General features: G+C 36.1%; 1 protein-coding gene across 10 annotated transcripts in view; it reads right to left on the bottom strand.

Annotated features, from left to right (window-relative positions):
* Positions 1–17871, bottom strand: part of DCAF6 (DDB1 and CUL4 associated factor 6) — a 93294-nt gene that overhangs the window by 48496 nt on the left and 26927 nt on the right. For all 10 annotated transcript variants that reach the window (XM_075768463.1, XM_075768524.1, XM_075768505.1 and 7 more), the window contains 7 exons: positions 14632–14817; positions 9594–9707; positions 8414–8549; positions 6718–6932; positions 4024–4117; positions 866–985; positions 412–657 (listed from right to left, as the gene is read on the bottom strand). In XM_075768463.1, coding sequence (XP_075624578.1) covers positions 412–657; positions 866–985; positions 4024–4117; positions 6718–6932; positions 8414–8549; positions 9594–9707; positions 14632–14817 — 1111 coding nt within the window. The remainder of the gene's footprint in view (positions 1–411; positions 658–865; positions 986–4023; positions 4118–6717; positions 6933–8413; positions 8550–9593; positions 9708–14631; positions 14818–17871) is intronic.

Raw genomic sequence — 17871 nt, forward strand, 5'->3', positions numbered from 1 at the left:
GCTGAAGACAACATTCTCTACTTCCTCTGATTATAACAGGCATAGGTTCTGCTATTCATTGCACTGATGCTGCTACAGCCACATCACAGTTGAAAACAGCATGATGTTACTTATACTCCATGAAGAGAACAAGTTTAGAAAAGACAAACAATATTAATTTTTTTCCCTAAAAAAACAATACGGGCTATCCCCTTTGAGATTCCTTCTTAAGACAAACATATAGAGTTGATGGTGTTACTCTTTCTTTAGACCACAGCTGCAATCACTTCATAACTATAAAATACCTAGTCTCATTAAGGATGTGCAAGAAAGAAAACAGATTGAGATCAATTATCCAAAATATCCTAAACCAAAACAGTTTCTTATTGAAAGTAGTCTTCATAAAAAATTACAAGGTGGATTTCTTCTCACCAGACTGATGGAGCACAGGTTGAGCTGAGGCCCCTAAAGAAGGCCTTTGTTCATTATCAGGAGAGGACAATAATGAAGTTGAAGGGGGACTTTCTGTTGAAGATGATGTTGAAGGAGCTTGGGCTGACATTGTAGAAGAGGAAGATGATGGAAGTTGCTCAGAACCATCTACTTCCATTGCAGTTTCTGATTCTGTACTAGGCGGCACGTTATTAGCAGCAGGAGCATCTGTCCGATTAGTCCCACCTTTGATTAAAAATAAAGCAAGAAAAAGCCCAAAGGTAAGCTTACTCTGTCTCTAAAGATCCGTTTCACAGGGCAAACAAGCGTGCTCAGTTCTTCACAGTACACTAAAAATTTTTGGTTTACACCTCAGAAAGGCTGATATTCAAGGCCTGGACATCCAGTATAAACACATCACTGTAATTATTATTCTTGAAAAGAAGGAAATCACCTCTGGACCGTGATCTTCCTCGTCCTCGATTGCTTTGTGCAACCTCACTAGCTTCTTCAAACCACCTTGACAGCATGTCTGACATCCTTTGCATTAGAGAGACATTAGGACTTTGCTCCCCTGTAAAACAAGTAATGCCAAAGTTTTACATACAAATTTACAAAAGCGTTAATTCCCCCCATCCCTTTTTCCATAAAAAAACCCCAACAGCAAAAAAACACCTGCACTTCCCCTGAAGCATCTCCTTTATTCAGCACAACAGTCCAGCAAGAATTGCCAGTTGAACATGGCACCACATAAAAACCAACAGTCCTTCCACCTTTTCTGTTTTACAGTCACCTGTAGCTTTTGTACACATGACATTGCAAAATTTATGTTATTCAGTTTTAAATGCTGGTTAAATAAGTTAAGAAAGCACAGATTTTTATGTTTTTCCAGCTAATTATACAACAACCAATTTTATCATTAAACAATGAAAGAGCAAAAAGACCAGCCTAAAATTAGCATATGATGTTTTTAACATTTCCAAACGGCTTCTTCATAACTTAGATTTTTCTTATAAGCACAATTTAATATAACCACAAAGTTCTTCTAGGGGTTTTAATTTTCCATTTTGGATCAAGTGTCAGGATTGCAAAGACTCTGAAGCAGCAAAATCTTTGACATACTTTATTTCAACATAACTGACAATATTTTCTTCTCACTTTATTTCTGGTTTTACCATATATGAAACAAAATTTCTATCAAGAGAGAAGATAGGAAAAACTCTATTTATAAAGGGTAGAAATAGAATATTTGAATCTAAGTGGGTTTTGTATTCTGTGAATTTATTTTTTCCTTTACACATTGGCATCTTCCAATAGAAGACCATTCCACTGGACCGGACCATTCCACTCATACTGAAGTAAGAGCTTCTGCTGGCCCTTTAGCCACTTTGGAAATACGTAGTGTTTAACCAACTTCTGGAAAATTTTTCTAACTGAAGACCTTAAGAAACAGAATCCCTGTAAAGTACAATTATTTGTCAAAATACATATATGAAAAATATTTTAATACCCTGCATACAAAAGCTAACACTGAAAGATTATGGACCATACTTGGGAAGAACACATACAGTGAGAACATGCCTCTCAAACATCAGTGGTGCTACCTGCACAGATGTTATAAAAACTGAAAGACTAATCAAATATCTGATTATGTTTCAGGACTGCATATAATCTTCACTGCTAGAGTATAGCTTGACTATATCATCACTAGACCTTGCTTTTAGATTATTTGTTTGAGTTTAAAACACATTGTTGGGAATGGAGAAGGGAAGGGGAACATACCAACCCACCAACCCCAAAAAACCGCTGCCCCTCAATCTGACCCCAATGCCCTTGTCTACTCTCATTTCCACACTGCAGGTCTCTGACCCTCGCCTGGGATCCCTCATTCCCTTCCTGCACCCCAGGCAGAGGAGCTCTGACCTCAGAAGCTTAAAACACAAAAAATGGAATGCAACAGATGAACAAAACAGACAGAAGGTGGTTAATGATGGGAAGACAGGACAATCAACAGTTCACAGAAAAACAAGTCACAGGTCACCGCATGCTTAACTAATGCAATATAGCAATTCTCAGTCACTATACAGTTGTATCAAATAATGCATAGTAAAGATATTGAAGCTTTGTTTTGAGAAAATAAAAATCTAGCCAATGTCTATAGTGGAGGAGTCCTTTTCTCAGGCTTTATTTTTCTCCCCAGCAAATTTACTTGAGATTATGGGGAAATGACAGAGAGAAAATACTTAGCTGAAAAAAAATTTAGCTAAAAAGTAACTTTGTGCAAGGGCAAAGCTGCAACTAATTTTGATGGGGAATACCTGCAACAAAAACAACATCAATAGTGTCCCTAATATGAGGAGGTATACAAATGAGGTCTGTGGAATGAAAGCACCAAGTAAGCAGAATGTAAAACTGTTAATACTGTGATATTAGAATAAGAAGGCACATGATGAAACTAAGAGAGCAGTTTCAAAGAAAGGAATGAAAGTATTCCTTTACACAGTGGGCACTGAACTTCTGGAAGTTTTTGCCATAGAAAATATTATCAACAGGTTCAAAAAAGGATTACAGAAACTCACAGGCAATAGAACCACATGCAGATTCTAAAGGAACAGATAGGAATGTACCCTCTGAAGTTTCTAATCGAGTAATTCTGAATAGTGGGGGAGCAACAAAGGCAACAGACTAAGGTGATGGGCTCATGTTCTCTCCCTAAACAGCATTTCCTATTGCCTGTTGGATACAGAATCCTACTCTACAAGGACCATTAGTCTGATACAGCTAGACACTATTATTCTAGTTGAGGGAATCAGAAGATGAGAAAACCAACAAAGAAAACCTGGAAAGGGAAAAGGTAGGCAGAAAAGGGAGACAGACTTAAGGGAATTAGAACAAATACTTGTACCCCCACGACCTGTCAGATTTAAACAGAAACACATCATTAGCTGATGAGTAAGATGAGTGACAAAGCATCCTCTGCCCTGCTTTGATATCCCATTTTCTGAGGCTAAAGCATAGCTTTGGAAATGCTCTATCTACTGAAACCTCAAGTACTCGAGTAATATATTACAAACATGAAAATATAAGCATAAAAATTTAGTCACTACGTGTATTTTATAAAAGAGTGAAAGACACAATATTAGAATCCTATTGCTTGGAATTCCAGTCCCCTAACGTAACCATTACAGAGCATTTCATTTGTAACCATTAGTACATATAAGGCTTGACTACAAAAAGGGAAATACGTATTTGTGTTACTACATAACCAATAACAATGAAGTAAGCTTCCCTTAATTTATATCAGCCTAACTGAAGCAACATAATTTTTCTGGTAGGAATATTTTCAATTCAGACATTTTAAAAAAAATCACTGTAGAATAGCAGTTCTGTGTTAAATTCTAAGAAAACCATCTTAAGACCTGGCTGATTCTTAAAACATGGGACAGATTAATCTGAAGCGCTTACCTATTTCAGAAATACTTAAGAAAAACTGAAAAATAAACCCCAAACCAACCAAAACAAACAAACAAAAAGCCAACCAAAAAACCCCACAACAAAAACAAAACACACAAGCAAAGGCAACAACCCCACCCACAGTTGCATACACTTTACCATCTCTTTCTCGTTCACTCTCAGGCCTTGCTCTTGGTCCAGTATCTGACCAATCCCCTCTTAGTCGCAAACGTTTAACAGGAGGTTGCCGTAACTAGGAAGGGGGAGAAAGAAAGAAGAAAAAAAAAAAAGAAAAAAGAAAAAAAAAGAAGATAAAGGCATTACAAAGCTATTTATTTTGGACAGTACAAAATTCTAAGTCTAAATATAAATGCAGTATCTATATCTCCATTTTCTTAAGTTACATAAATTTGTATCTGTCACAAAAAAAAGGAATTTCAGCCATATGTTCAGATCAACTATGAATAAACACAACACTATCAATAGAATGCAAGAGTTTTAGCTACACAGTTCAACAGTAAATCAATGACACTAAGAACTAATGCAGCTTTTATTTTATGAAATATTAACTTTGCTATGTTAATTAAGGCTTTCCATACTGAACAATAATAATAATACACGTTTTCCAGAATTCAGCCTGAATTCTGCAAAAATATTCACCTCTTACATCTTAAGAACTATATTGCAGCTTCAGCTTAAACGTGGATTTGCAATTAAGCAAAAGGGAAAAACAAATCAGACGTTAACAAAATAAAGAAATTTTATTAAAATAAACTCTTGTTTACTTTTTAAACTGTGGCTTGGTTTCGGGTTTTTTAACATTTTTATAACACAGGGGTTTTTTGCAGCAGGAAAGTATAAAACAAGTACTATATAGGTAGTGTTACTTTCAGCAACTTGAAAAGAAACAGCTAGTGCTTTGAACATTCAGAAAGGCAGTTCAGAGCTTGAAATTAAGTGTATTGGTTGGATATTTCTGGCTTAAGAACCGAGAAAGTGAATAGTTGTGCTGACAATTTTAAATTAAATGCAAAACCCCTGCAGTGAAAGCATATTAAAGTATTCACTTTCAGGAGCCAGCAGATTCAGGAAGAAAGCTTTACATTTCTTCTAGTCTATATATGTTAAAGCCAGGCTGAAATAAAAATAGCATTTAAGTAAAATCATCCGGCAAGAGGAGATTACAGGACATACTCTGTGCCTAACAAAGAAAAGAATACATAGGATCTGTTATTAACAGGTGGTCCAAATCTTCTCTCTCTCTCTAACAACTGTGCAGTCAATTCTCCACCAAATTACTTCACATCAAATTAACATTACATAGAAGAAAGGGAGAAGTGCAGAACCATTTGTTAATCACATAATTTTTCTGAGTTCCTCTTTGCTTTCTCCTGCCTCAGTGAGGTAACAGTGTAACTCAACTGGACATTCTTCCTCAGTCCTACAAATCTACGTCCTCCTCTGGTCAACAATATTTGTATTAGTAATGGCAGCCTATGGCCCAGTAAATACAGCATAGTCATTGCTAGTAACAGGCCGCAGGCTTAATAAGAAGGTAACAACAGGAGACTCACACTTGTCGGGCTTTGTCTGCACTTCACTTGCTCGGAGTTTCTTTTAGCTGATTTAGCTACAACAGCAATTGTCTAGTGACCGGGCGATTAGCACCTTATTTGCTTTAGTTTTGCTTAGATTTGCATAGATCTGTGGCGTACAACCTCTTGTTAACACTTTTGATATATACAGGAACACCAACTAGCTAAAGCGTGCAAGAAAGAACATCCTACAACCACAGGATACTGCTGCAGCATAAAGGAGTACAGGCATGGGCTGACAGCAGATATCCTGCAGGTGTGGGCACAAGAGGACACCAGTGACACCTTCTCAGCAAGTCACCCGCAGCTGTTAACTGTACTGTAAAGGCTGGACCCAACTAACAACTGTTTTGGGGGTAAAAACAAGGACAAAGAATACACACTTAAAAGCAAAACCATGCCATACTGGCAGTCTAATAAAGATGTAAAACATGCTTAAAAACATATAAAAATGGCCTTCAAGCAGACTCTATGAAAAAGTCATGCTTCTCCCAGCAAAGAGAAGGAAGAAATCACCATTATCGCCGCCCTCATCCTCCCAGTGAAGACAGGAGGATGCTGACAACTCATTGTAAACTCCCTTGAGGCCCCTGTCTCAGACCAAAGGTAATGGCCTCAGAATACAGAGGAGCTTGTGAAAGGGTGAGCATAACGCCAGGTGAGAAAAAACAGGAGTGGGTGGTTGTGGGGGTGCAGGCGGAGAGACGTTTATAACTTCACTGTAGTTAAAGAGATTTGTTTTATATTGATCAGAAAATTCAGACTAGAATAGAAGGGTTCGTATCATTATAGCTGAGCTGATAATAAACAGCTGCTTGTGTTTTGGTTACACTGCTGAAACTTTTAATACTGCTTAGTAGCAGTGGCTCATCTCCTGGATCTAAGTATTTCGTGCCCCCTCATCTTTGTCATTAAATGATAACTTTTAACAAAGAGTATTTATACTTGATATCAAGGAGGATGCTTTTGGTGGCACGGGCCCTGTTGGTCTTATAACCCGAGATGCACACAGATGCCTTCTCATCTTTAGGAAAGAGGAACCAAACAAGAAAGAAAACCAGAGTGACAAAATACTGTAAATAAAAAATAACTAGATTGCAAATACGCAAATTTTGTAACACAATCTACTTGTCACATCTGAATCTATGAACAGCAACATTAATTTCAGATTAATTTAAAAGGGAAATACAACTGATATAAATGTGCCACAAGAAAAAAAAAAAGCCAAACAGGAAAATAGGTCATCTTAATCACTTACCTCTTCCCGTCTTTCTTCAGCAGAAGGAACTTTAAGTTCTCGTGCTGTGTCATCCTTGGGGTCAAACAAGTATATGTAATCTGAAGAGTAGCTAACAAGGATCTCTTGACCATCTTCACTATAACATAGAGACGTTACCCTACAGGATTTGTTATTAAGATGAGGAGGAACAAAACGTGCCACCATTCCAACAGTGCCTCTACCAGCATAATTCCCTATATTTAAAAAAAAGGGGGGGGTGGAGGGGAGAAAGAAGTGACACATTTACTACTGCAAATTTTCAAACACTTGAATATACTTATCTAGCATCCAACAAAAGATGATCAGAGAAAAGCTACGTATCCTATAGCCTCTGCATTAAATTGGATCTGAACAGTGACATCAGATCTTACTAGTATTTTACACTATGTACAGTTTAAAAAAAAAAAAGACGAACCCACACATACACAAATGTATTCGTATATCACATACCCATCACATGACGGTGTGTGGATGCTATCTGTCAAATGTAGTATAAATGGAAATTTTGGAACCTAAGAACATTTACACAATAATAATGCAAATCTGTATGTATACATAAATTAGAAAGGAATTAATTATATGAAACTTTGAAAATTTAAGATATACATCTCCTCTTTTCTACTGAAAATGTTTTAAAAAAAATACTAGTTTTCTTTTTTGAGACATAATAATACTGTCATTTTGAAACTGCAGAACTATACAATACATTAGACTTACCATGCTTCCCTGACAATTCACCTCCATTCCACACAGTAAAACAATCTTAAATTCTAGAAATACAAATCTGTGAGCAGATAAAAGTTACCTATAAGAAGATCTAACACTGAAAAAAACAGACTGTACCAAAAACCTCATAATTTGCCATGTAACCACCTCCTACATGGCATATCTGTTGTGGCTTAGTATGTGCAACAGTCTGTCCTTGGCCACAGAGAAGTTCAAAGGTTATCATCGCACACTATATAAGGACTGAAACAGAAAGTTTTAAATAAAAATCATTCGTTTGCTCACTAGTCATACAATACCTCACCCCTTAACAAAAAACCCCCAAAAACAAACAAACGCAAATGTCCTCACACATGACCCCAAACCAAACAACAGAACACTATACCAATATATCCAGAAAAATTATAAGTCTTCAAAATTTTGTCTTTTCTCTCCTTTACTCTATAGGCCTGCACACCTGAATTCATTTTATTCCTGTATTATTACAAGAGCAGGTACACAGTACCTTTTAATCAAGTTCATAGACTCCTTCATAAGGAATAAGTTCATAAGATCCCTTCCCATAAGAAGCAACACAGAATACAAGAAGAAGATAAGAACTTAATTAAAATTCAGGCGGACCACCGCAGGCTGTAATCACTAGCTTTTTGGAATCTTGCAATCACGTTTCAAGACAAAAGAAGAGACATAACAAAAGGTCTTTTTCTGCATTCAGTATACAACATGTTCTAAGATGGATGAAGATATTAAGTTTACTTACTTAAAGATTTCTGTATTACCAAATGCTAGAGTGAAATGACTGTATTGTTAGGAAGCACAGTTCTCAGAGAAGCAAGCTATACTTCATTCAGTATTACACTTTAGTCATTCACCATCTATTTTGAAAAAAAGGACCTGAAATTGGAACTGCAGATGGCTAGAAAAGCTTACTGTAAGGTATGGTTCCTACCTGTTGCTCTTGTCCCAAGCATTCGCCGATCATATATTCTCACTGAGCTATCAGAACAACCCACAGCAAGATAGTATGGGATTGGTGGACAAATAGCAACAGAAGTGGCAGCACGCCGACAGTTTATTAAAATATCCTGGAACAAACAAAAATATGGCATTCAAATAATAGCTCTGAACATGTGAGGTATAAGTCTATTTTTTACTTCAGGACACAGGCCCATTAGTCAAGGAGGTTTTGAGGAAACTAGGTCTGGCTCTGTGAAGATAGATTGTAAATATGTCAAACAGAAAAGCCTCTTCAGAGAAGAAAAACTATCAGAGACAGAAATACAGCACAAGATCAACTTAAAGAAAACAAACAAAACAAACCACAGGAACAAACATTTAAAAATAGATAAGCATAACAATTACAGCTTTATAAACTAGCTAGCACCTTGGATTTTCCTACGGAAACATAGATAACTTGAGTCAGAAGAGCATCAAATACACAGAAACAGTCTGAATTAATTTAAAGGATTATAATAGATTTAATCTATGGGCAGATAATTGGATAGACAAAAAGAAAGAAAGAAAACCCTGGAACTGGTAAATATGCACAAAGCAGAATAAAATTAATCAAGAGTAGCAATATATACTTTGGTGTCAGTTTTTCTCCAATTCAATATTAGAACTGCTTCTGAAATCCAAACACAGTGGACACGACACCACCAATACCTTACCTTCCAGGGAGCAATACCAGTGACTAATTTGATGTAGTGTAATTCATTACCAAATCTTTTCTTACAGAGGGACAAAGGATGCTCAAGAACATCAGGCCACAGATTATTTTCAAGGCTTATTTTTTGCCCCCAACTCTGCTCTCTGTAGTAACTAATGTAAACCAGACCAAGAGATTCAATTTTAACATAGAAGCTTTGCTACCATATCTAAAGCCTCACACCAAAGTTCATAAACTAAAAAAATGCCGAAAGAAAGAAAGAAAGAAAGAAAGAAAGAAAGAAAGAAAGAAAGAAAGAGACTCCCCAAACTTTTTTTGTTTCTTGGGAAACATGTTGTCATCTCCACCAACGACCCTGAAATCTATTATTTCTAAAAGCCTTACCAGAATTCATATCCTATGTTTGTATGATGTACAGCTCTACATTTAGGTCATCTTTATTAAAAGATTTCACTCTTACATCTTTACAATCTTCCTTTGTGCAACTTGTTTTGATTCGAGTATCAAACCATCTTACAGTGCCATCTTCACCACAAGAGAGGAAAGTATAGGGATCATTTGGTACTGTCATAATCTGCTCAAAAAAAAAAAAAGTATTAATACTTCCAGAAATATCATTAATTAGAAAATAAAAGCATTAACATGTTAAGCAGCAGACTTATGACTCAAGTCAAGCTTTCTATTGAAATAAAAGAGGAAAACTGAAAAACTGCTGATGTTTCTTCATTTTCAAAAAAAGGTTTGAACTGAAGTTAAAGAAACCACAACTGTGGAATGTCACATAAAATTAAATACAGGTCAAAGCTTACACTTATTTCTATTATCTTTTAATAAACAACATACATTTACTACAATCAGTTTTCAGATAAGAAATCAATTTGCTGCAGTAATTCAACAGAAGCTCAGTTTATTTTCTATCAAGTAATAGAAGACAATAACATACAAAACCCTCAGAACTCTGAATGACATGGAAATACTAGATGGCTTTTATTCCCATCAGCCATTCCTTTACATTCAAAATAGTCCCCTGAACCAACTATGCATTAAAGGCTGTTAGTAACCTACTCCCTTACTGCATTTTTTTTTTTTACTTTTTAAGAGAGCACTGTATTGCAGCATTTTCCTGACCTCAACCCTGCTCAAACAAGGGAAGACTCGGAGTCTCACATGTATGGCTTCACTCAAGAAGGCCTCCTTAAAACAAAACAAAAACGCAAGCAACTATAACGTTAAAGCTGAATTCTACAGGTCAATGAACGTGCATGAAATGTCATGTTCTTACACACTATCCCTTAGATACAAAACAGAATGTTGTAGAACCCAGCAGTATTTTTCTTTCCTACACTACTGCTACTATCAGTAACTTCAAGAAATCTATAAAGCTACAAAAATCAATAACAGTATAATACGCTAATTCAACACAGAGCAAATGAGTGATTCTGTAACACTTTGTATGTGATGATTCATTCTCCTCTCCCTCAACTCTTAATAAAAATAACCTATGAATATCTGTAAATCTCTCTACCTAAAGTGGGATTACAAAGGTAATCTCTGCAGGATTCAGCATTTCTTCTTGTAATGCTCAGTACATTAACTGACACAATGTGTGCTGTGCCAAATCTTACTGCTGACAAACAAGAATTTTAACAGGCAGAACAAAGCCAATGTTTTACTAACAACGGGAAAATAAACTTCTGAGGTATGGCCCACATTCTTCAATGTTAGCATAACATATCGAAAAGAGTATTTTTCACTACATGTTCACTCAAATTGATTTTATTAGTTTAGTTTTAAAAGCCAGCAATCGTTCTTCAATCCACTAAATCCTTCCAGCATTTTTGCTGTACTTGAATGCACAGCTTGCATTGAAAACATTTACTTTGTTCCAAGAATGTTGCTAAATGTGGTATAAAACTGCAAGCTCTTATTTCTCGTAGCTGTATTTTATTTTTTTTTCACACTGATACTATCTCATAATATACACGTAATAGTGCAGTACATACCTCCACTTGCACATGCCGATTTTTATGCATGGTGTTTAAAAAAACATACTAAGTATTTTCTAAGCATTAAAACAGAGAAATTGAAAGTGCAGACTCCAATAATTAAGACTCACTGTTACATATATTTAAGTTCAACAAGTACATATTATATATATAAAATCCTTTTTCCCTAACTAAAAAAATCCTTTTCTATTTAACTTTAAAAATATATAGCTATATGATCATTTTACTGTATTGAAAACATGAAGGTAAGAGTTGTCCATAAAAGTACATTCTCCTTCTGAAATGCAATTAACATGAAAGGCAATAAAGTAAAGCATTTGGCTGAGCAAAAATAAACTTGTAATGGCCTTGTATAAACAACAAATTCTCCAAAACCATGTTTCAAGAACTTCTCTCTCTCCCTCTCCACTTATTCTATTCTCCCCCAGAATTAAAAACAGAATTATCTCACAGTTCATAAGAATCTACAGAAATCTCTACATTTCTCTGTTTCAATAGATGTTTTTGTAATGTCTTGAGCTGTCACAAACTCCAAGTTTAAAGAGCAGTATAAATTCAAACCACATTCAAATTTAGAATTGGAACCTCAGGGGCAGATGATGTTAGCTTTTGTTATTTAGAGAATTCAGTGAGTCAAAGTTCTATATTTAATACGATGATGTGGTTACGTACAGCTGGGCAGTAACATCATGATATTTTGAAATTATTTTCCCACTTCAGAAACCTCTCAGTGACAAAGTTGTGTTATGTCAGAAGCTGATGCTGTATCTCAGACGTTTGTTTAAAAGCCTCTGCTATTTACTCTATTATACTTTCATATGCCAAGGATCAAAAAAAGGTCTGCTATGCCACACAATAATACGTGCATTTAATGTTCAAATATCAGATTTAAGACACAGTAACAGAATTTATAAAAAGTATCTCCCAAAATGTTTTATAAACCTATCATTTGGAAGACTTTTTGAAGAGAGCTCAAATTTAGAAATGTTAAACCTCAGTGCAAAACAAGCTAAGAAAAATAACTTCAAAAAGAGACAGTTGTTAAAATAGTCAACATCACATAGGGGTTTGAGATCCCTTCTATTAACTGTGTTTAAAAACAGTGTAAACAACCAAAACAGTATCACACTTTTGTCATTCAAAACAACCATACTGCCCTCTTGTTAACATTATTCGCTGGATAAAAATCATCCCCACTATCACTATTTTGACTGTGCAATATAGCAGCCAAATGTCCACGCTCTCTTCAACTAATGATTTTGAAGAAATTTACTATATTCTGCACAACTAGTTGCTGTTCAGTTACAGTCATTCTACATAGACAATAATAAAACTTGCATCTTGATTTGCCAGATTGTTAGGCTTTCTGTATTTCCTCTAAAATATTTTTCAAATTCTTACTGTTTTGACAAGTTTAATTTGTTGTACCTACCAAATTTATATTTATCATCTGGTTTAGTAGCTTGCAATGTGCATACCATCATTATTGATGAGAAACACCACCTTGTAAAGAGCCAAGTGGCATCTCATACTACTAGTTAGAAGTGTTATGTTCTAGCCTCCTTTGCTACTCCTGACCCATAAGCACAACTGGCAACTGCTTTCATTGAATTTTCCCAGTTTGATCATTGCTTTGCAGCACCACCTGGTGCCAGTCACTTCAGTTAATCAACCAAACTGTTGGTCAACCCAACTCGGGTAGATCAAAACTTAAGACCACCACAGTGACTTCTCATGATGACTTTTATGCTGCCACCAGCTCTTTCATTTGCAGTACTCTGAGCAGCCTGGCCGACGACCCCAAACCCAATACTCTAATGATACTTATACCGCTACTTTCATGTCTCCTCAGCACAGTATCCATAACTGTTCTCCTATTCTCAAGCTCCAAACAGCTCTACATAATACTCACAGCTAGCTACACAGGAAACAGAGGTACCAGTTGAGCCAGTGACTGACTGGCCGCTCCTCAAGCTTGCAGCCAGCCAGCAAGGGGAGGCTCTTATCTCCCCAGGAAGCCACAATGCAACAGCCTGACAGACCCCCTCCTCAGCAAGGACGTTTCAGCGTTAAGAAATAGCATCTCTGTCTCCAGATGTTCTTATGAAAAGGCAGGTTTTATTTGAGATACAGAGAACATCCAATCAACTTTGAGAATCCACAGACTAGCATACAGACTACTATATATAGTAAACTTCAGTGAGAACTGAGGCAGTTTAAGCTTCTGATTGGGGGGCCATAAGGACTGATGCTATTCAAAGGAAACAGTAGTTTCTCAATCAAAACAAATCCAAAAATAAAAGCAGATGATGCAAGCCTGGGATCCAGAATTCTGTTTTGCAAAACTGAAAATACAGTCTTGTATTAAACCCAGGCAAAACCAAACCAAACCCACAAATCCCAGAAGCAGAGTGAATACCACAAGGTTCGCCTGACTGACCTACAAAGTTACCCTGTTATCCTTTAATGGAACATGTGTAATTACAACTGTAAGGATACTTTTACTACATGATCAACAATGAATTCTAGCTGTACTTAAGCCATTTTCTTCTCTCACACAACCTTTCAACACCCCCCATTTTTTTTAACAGTGATTTTTAAATATTTTGATCACTTAATATACAAAGAAAGAGATTTAAAAGCCTGCTATGAAATATGAGCTAAACAGTTAAAAAAAAAAACCCACACATGGATTTGGGATTTTTTTCCCCTGTGCGTGTACTGTGGTAGTGTTAAACAAACGAACAAAAAAAAAAATCCAAAAACCTGGAACATTTATAACCTAAGAAGGAAATCGCATTTTTTCTATTTACACAGTAAGTTTTACAAGCAGCAGATTTTGCTGTCATTAAAATAAATAGATCAATAAATCTGATTATCTTCCTAACGTAAATAACACTTTGGTTCTCACTTGCCTATACACATGAACAAAACTTCCAAGGGAGGATTGAAAACACTGGCTCCACATTTACACAAAAAGAGTTAACTAGAATACAAAATAGAGAAATTACTGAAAACTGTAAATAGATTTTTCAGATTCACACATGTTGAAATAAGCATTTCTTAGGATTTAAATTGTGAAAAAACGCATTAAACCATTGAAAAGTTGGGGGTGGGAAGAATAAAAATAAAAAAGCAAAACATAGCCACTGTCCCCACCCCCCAACCTACTTCAGAAAAAAATTCCCAGCACAATTTAAACCAGTTTTGGTCTGCAGAGGATTCTTTCACTGAAGATGTATTCAGCTACTATATTTGCAAAGAACGTGGTCTTAATGACACTACCTTTTGGAAAGTCCTACGTTTAATATAGACAACATATTTCTCTTTTAAAGCGTCCTCTAAGAAAAAAATAATCAAAAAAGCTAGAAGGCAGGTTCTCTAATTCTCACAGAAATAAGCTTTCGTCAGTCTGGTTAAAATCTTGGTCAACAATATGAGAAAATACATATTTTAACTATCTTAAAATTATCATATACTTTCGTGAGTTACCTCATAGGTAGTTCCATAATGGCACGTATACTGGCATTGTCTGTTGGTCTCCGCATCTTGTTCAACGTTAGTGTAAAAAATTACTCCATCTCCAGAACAAGATACAATCTGTTTGTCATTGGTGCACGGTAAGAATTTTGCACTAAAAATATTGGCCCTGTGTCCTGAGCGAATGGTTGTTAAAACCTGAGAAGAAAGAAAAAGGAAAGCTCTATCAGGTTAATATTTTCAAAGCAAACAAAAGAATGGGAAAATAACACAGAATCTGGTACTATAAAACATCGGTTATATGCAGGCTGCCAGTAACCTGCAGTTTAAAACAACAGAACAGAGAAGCTGTCTTTACACCAAATTTCTTTTAAGAACAAAGGTTTTCCACAAGAGACATTCACTTAAGCACCTGCACAAAGTATTCTGCAAAATGAGAGGACTGGAATGCAACTGCCAGCTTTTGTTTTTAAAATGCTAGTTTTCCTCGGGTTTCTCAAAGTAAAACATTAGTCCAGGATGATAGTGCAGCCAGTCAGCACGTCAGTGAGGAGAGATTTAGAAGATCTGGAATATTGCAGGTCAAGAAGAATAAGGCATTGTAATCCAAGCCAACTTTACACAGACTTCAAAAATTGATACTACTCTTAAAATAAACTCACTTTAAAAAGGAGAACTGAAGTTTATAAGAAAGGGTATTTTGAAACCAGTGAAAAATAAACAAACATTTAAGAACACTACAGGGCAATAAAGTAAGACTTGACTTCGTCTCAATGAAATGTCTTTCATCTACAGTACAGCAGAGAAGGATGTAATTTACTTCATCATCACAGATGGTTTTAAACACTCAGTGATGACTCTTTATATTTCCTAATACACTTATTAGTCTATCAAAACTGAACCCCCCCCCCCTCCATATGCTTTCCTGTGCACTAATGAACATTCTGTCCTTACCTTATTTCTACCATCTGCAGGATTTAAACCAAACTGCACTTTCACTGCTACTAATAGGAAAAAGATACTTACCAAGTTGTTTATACTATGAAAATTACTTCCAAATTTCCACTCAATTAACTTAATCAAAGAAAATTTTATGCAAATTAAGTTGTTCTGTCAGTGATAGTTCATGCCTAATACTTTACAAGTGCTATTTCATATCTTTTAAACAATTCACACACACACAAAAATGCGTATTCTGAAAGATACACGAGGCTCAGTATTTTAAAAAAGAAAAGTCAAAATCAGGAGATATAATCCATTCATTTTATTTCAGTAAATCTGTCTCTTCATTTGAATTTATTTGTTCAGATTTCTGCATTTTACTGAAAACCTTCAAAATCCAGACATTCAAAGGAAATGAGGAGCTCGGTATCAAAGGAGCAACTCACAACAAGTCCATAAGGTACCTTAATTTAGATGAAAGTTAAAGAAGTCACCTGTCAATCCCACTTCTGACTTAACGCTATTGCTACTGTGAAAGAAATATTTTTGTCCTGACAAGAAATACTTTTTGATCTCAGTAATTAAAAAAAAAAAGAGTTATCTAAACACCTAGGGGCTCTCTCTACCATCTTGCCAGTTCCCCACCACTTCCCTCCCTATTGCTGAATATAAGCAGGCAGACTTTTTTCTCTTTGTTCTGCTGTACAGGGTCCTTCTCTCACCAAATTACAAGTGCAGCAAAAAAAGATAGGCCTGTAACGAAGGCCTACTTATATGTGATAAGAAACTATATTACTTTAGGTAGAAGGCTAACAATTCTTAGAATGAGCACCTGCTACACATCATGATAAAAAGGAGGAGCTACAAGACACTCCAAGGCCCTTATGTACATACTTTTCAGAAAGGGAGGACACCACCTCCAGGAGCATCTTATCTTCCTAAGGCATATAGCAAACAATTACCAACACCAAAGTATTGAGAAACTAGGGGAAAGGTAATTTGGGCCAGGATCCCCACGACCACCGACCCATAAGCCCCCTACCCAAATTATACCACCTACTAAAAAGATAGAGGTGGAGAAAGGAACTGAGCATGCATTCTAGTTTGCATACTAGGCGAAGAAATATGAACCAATTATTGCAACAGGGAGTGTACCACTTTGTAATCTTTGTAACATTTGTGTATAAATATGACAAGAGAACCAGCATTAGGTGTGCCTGATTAGAGGAACTATCCTCCTGACAACCAGTGCTGCAATAAAAAGAAATGCCTGCTTCCTAATGCTAATTTGGTGTTAAGGAGTTTTCTTTTATTCCCAAATTTCGGTGACACCTGTGCTTCTTATTTTTCCCCCCTTTTTCTCACAAACCCTAACCTAATGCTCTTGCTTTTCATGTGGTCAATAGCTAGCTTATTCCAATCTTCTGCTTCAGTTTTCCCCATCTGCAGATCTCAATTTAGACGTGGAGATCTACATTTGATGATTGCCCTAAAACTTGGAAAAACTCAGATTTTTCTTTCCCTCCCTTCTGTCCTCCACTGCAAAGTGAAACAGCATTCAGAAATATATACAGCTACACATTTTCAGTAAAGCAAAGAGTTTTCTCACAGGCAGACCTAACCTCATCATGCCTGCCTCTCATTTCCTATGTTGCACAGTGTTGCAATAAAAAGTATTACAGCATTTATTATAAGCAGAAGATTTTCCATGCCCTTCTTGACTTGCACAGTACATCCTTTTCTACTCTGGTTATTACACTGCCTTAGAGAGGGGAGAAAGAGGCCTAATAAGTTGCTGGTGCCTAGGCAACAAAAAAGATGAGAAAATGTAATACACACAACCAACCCCCAAAAGCCTATTGTTAACTACACCGAGTAAAACAATGCCACCACTTTACTCCACTGGAGCATTTTACAACCAACATGTAACAGGCTACAAATAGTTAATGACTTAGGAAAAAAGGGAGAGGGGAACAAAGAATTCCAGGTGTTCTTCAAAGTACTTATCTTTCAGGCATCCTCATAACTTTTGCAATCACTTAAGTAATATATTACACAGAAAATCAATTGAAGAGGCAACAAATTCAAGAATTCAAGTTGCATCTCTTAAAAGCACAGATTAAATCTTTGGGATGGGATTACTAATTCACATAGTGATCCCAGAAGCTTGCATACAAGCTCCATCCTTAACAATAAGTACTTTCCTCCAGGGAAGTAAAATTTCTGGCAGCTACTCTGTTGTCATCTTAAACCTGAAACATATAAGTTCCATATCCAAATGGAAACACTTTATGATAAAAAGAAAAAAAG

The sequence above is a fragment of the Balearica regulorum genome, chromosome 1, assembly GCF_011004875.1.
Source record: "Balearica regulorum gibbericeps isolate bBalReg1 chromosome 1, bBalReg1.pri, whole genome shotgun sequence".
Lineage (NCBI taxonomy): Eukaryota > Metazoa > Chordata > Aves > Gruiformes > Gruidae > Balearica > Balearica regulorum.